Source organism: Otolemur garnettii, unplaced genomic scaffold, assembly GCF_000181295.1.
Source record: "Otolemur garnettii isolate 467f Iridium unplaced genomic scaffold, OtoGar3 scaffold00047, whole genome shotgun sequence".
Classification (NCBI taxonomy): Eukaryota; Metazoa; Chordata; class Mammalia; order Primates; family Galagidae; genus Otolemur; species Otolemur garnettii.
This window is the reverse complement of record NW_003852442.1, coordinates 9294132-9296838: the sequence shown is the minus strand read 5'-3', so window position 1 is coordinate 9296838 and position 2707 is coordinate 9294132. Positions and strand designations below refer to the sequence as shown.

The 2707-nt window shown below is 43.9% G+C and overlaps 1 protein-coding gene across 5 annotated transcripts in view; it reads right to left on the bottom strand.

Moving 5' to 3' along the window:
- Positions 1 to 2707, bottom strand: part of PDPR (pyruvate dehydrogenase phosphatase regulatory subunit) — a 53249-nt gene that overhangs the window by 11252 nt on the left and 39290 nt on the right. For all 5 annotated transcript variants that reach the window (XM_023514123.1, XM_023514122.1, XM_012806169.2 and 2 more), the window contains 3 exons: positions 1725 to 1880; positions 1097 to 1230; positions 588 to 736 (listed from right to left, as the gene is read on the bottom strand). In XM_023514123.1, the coding sequence (XP_023369891.1) occupies positions 588 to 736; positions 1097 to 1230; positions 1725 to 1880 (439 nt within the window). The remainder of the gene's footprint in view (positions 1 to 587; positions 737 to 1096; positions 1231 to 1724; positions 1881 to 2707) is intronic.

The following is a 2707-nucleotide window of genomic DNA, read 5'->3' as shown; positions in this document are numbered from 1 at the left end:
TGGAGGTTGCTGTGAGCTGTGATGCCACGGCACTCTACCCAGGGGGACAGCTTGAGGCTCTGTCTCAAAAAAAAAAAAAAAAAAAAAAAGAAATGGTTCCATAGTCCCTGGGATAATTACACTTTCTCAGAAAAGCGCCTTAGGTGCTCAGCTACAATAGCTTTAAGGAACATGTATGTCAGGCAGTTCCAGTGGGTAGGGCACCAGCCCCATGTACTGAGGGTGGCAGGTTTGAACTTGGCCCCGGCCAAACTGGAACAAAAAAATAGCCGGGGCTCGGCGCCTATAGCTCAACCGGCTAAGGCGCCAGCCACGTACACCTAAGGTGGCGGGTTCGAATCCAGCCCGGGCCCGCCAAATAACAATGAAAAAAAAAAAAAAAAAATAGCCGGGCATTGTGGTAGGTGCCTGTATACCCAGCTACTTGGGAGGCTGAGGCAAGAGAATCACCTAAGCCCAGGAATTGGAGGTTGCTGTGAGCTGTTACACCATAGCACTCTACTGTGGGTGATAAAGTGAGACTCTGTCTCTAAAAAAAAAGGAACATGTATGTTGGAGAAGCAGGGCAGGGCAGCAGCTAACCTCACCTGCGCTTGTTCAGCCGTGCTATGCTGCAGTCATTCTCGTACCCTCCACCTTCGTTGAGCATGCCTGTATGCACAATGTGGCCCACGGGCACATCCAGGTCATTGGAGAAGAGATACTGCAGAATTTCTAAGGCCTGATCCCCAGTGGACTGCAGGATTAGAGAATGAAGCAGAAGGAGTAAGCACAAAAGTACTTGATTGGGTAACACGAAGCAACTAGCAATAAGCCTTGCTGAGAAATTCAACCAACCAGTACTCCTGTGGCCATATGTGTAGATTTACTTTGTAACAAGAAGCTCCAAGGAAGATGGCTATTTATTTTTGTGACAAAAGGGCTCCTCTAGGCAAGCAAGAAACAAGGAGCTAAAATTTTTTTTAAATGTTAAAATACAGAGGAAACACTAAAATATACCAGAATCCTTAAGGAATCAAGGTTTAAAGTGACAAATGAAAAACAGGAGGCATTTAATATACAAAGTTTCCTCCTCTATTATTTCCCAAATACTTACTGTTATCTCAAACTTTGTGAAAGAGGACATATCGATGACACAAACTGCTTCCTTACAGCACTTGACTTCAGACTCCACGATGTCAAACCAATCTGGCTTATAGAAAGTCTTGCTCTGTTCCAATGCCAGGAGATCTATGGAAGGGAAAACACAAAAGGTGGAGAGAAAAGGATAGGACTTACACTGGGGCATCTCTCTGTACAGTTAGGTGCAGTCTATAACAAGTTGTTTTTTTGTTTTTTTTTGGAGACAGAGTCGCCCTCAGTAGAGTGCCAAGGAGTCACAGCTCACAGCAACCTCAAACTCTTGGGTTCAAGTGATTCTCTTGCCTCAGCCTCCCAAGTAGCTGGGACTATAGGCACCCGCCACAATACCTGGCTATTTTTTTGTTGCAGTTGTCATTGCTGTTTAGCTGGCCTGGGCCAAGCTCGAACCCACCAGCTTTGGTGCATGTGGCTGGCACTGTAACCACTGTGCTAGGGAGTTGCACCAAGCCAACAAGTTTTTATTATTTATTCTTCCAGGAACACATTCTGCTTATGGATTTAAAAATAAGTCTTATTAATGCCCAGGACAAACAAACAAACAAACAAACACCACGCACTTAAACCAGAGTGTGACTTCTTACCCTTGTCAGGTGGAACAAAGTACTTTGGCCTCTCAAATCCGTGTTTCTCCATCCATCTGGCTCCTTGTGCATCTAACCGGTCATAGAGAGGAGACGTGCGTAACTGCCTACCCGTCTGGAAGTCCCACCGGGGAACCTTCAGGTCACATATCAGAGCTAGAACAGACAAGAATGGCCTATCAAACCCCAAGACACAGATTCCAGAGCTGAGTAACCAACATCCACTAGACCAGTGGTTCTCAACCCTCCTAATGCCGCAACCCTTTAATACAGTTCCTCATGTTGTGGTGACTCCCAACCATAAAATTATTTTTGTTGCTACTTCATAACTGTAATTTTGCTACTGTTATGAATCATAATGTAAATATCTGATATGCAGAGTAGTCTTAGGCGACCCCTGTGAAAGGGTCATTTGACCCCCAAAGGAGTCATGACCCACAGGTTGAGAACCGATGCACTAGACTTTGGAGTCGTCTCTATTCAAAAGAACATTAATTTCCAGGCTGATGGAGGCTCATTTGTCCAATACTACCCAGTATACTATCCAAATACAGTATAACAGGCATGTCGAGAAGAAAGGATAATATTGCAAGAGCTGGTATTATCTCTCCATAAAGTTAAATAGCAATAAGTTACATAATGACTCAAATTAGTAGGTAGAAACAATGAGAGACGGGCCATGGCTCTAAATCTTGCTAAGCTCCACAGCAGGGATGAAGATTAGATCTAAGTGGGACACAGGTGGGACCAAAGTGTGGAAAAATGGCTCTTGACTCTTCATAGCATCTGTGTTGTTAAGGCCTCTGACCCATTACAGGTCTCTAAGATTTCCCTCCTTTCTGAAGTGAAAGGGTATATGTCATACCTTGATTTGGTGGCTCTAAAATCTGAGAGGTTGCATTGTATTGTCCCAATAACATTATTCACACCACAAAGCTAGGATCAGAATTCATTTCTCTCTCTCTTTTTTTTTTTTTTTTTTT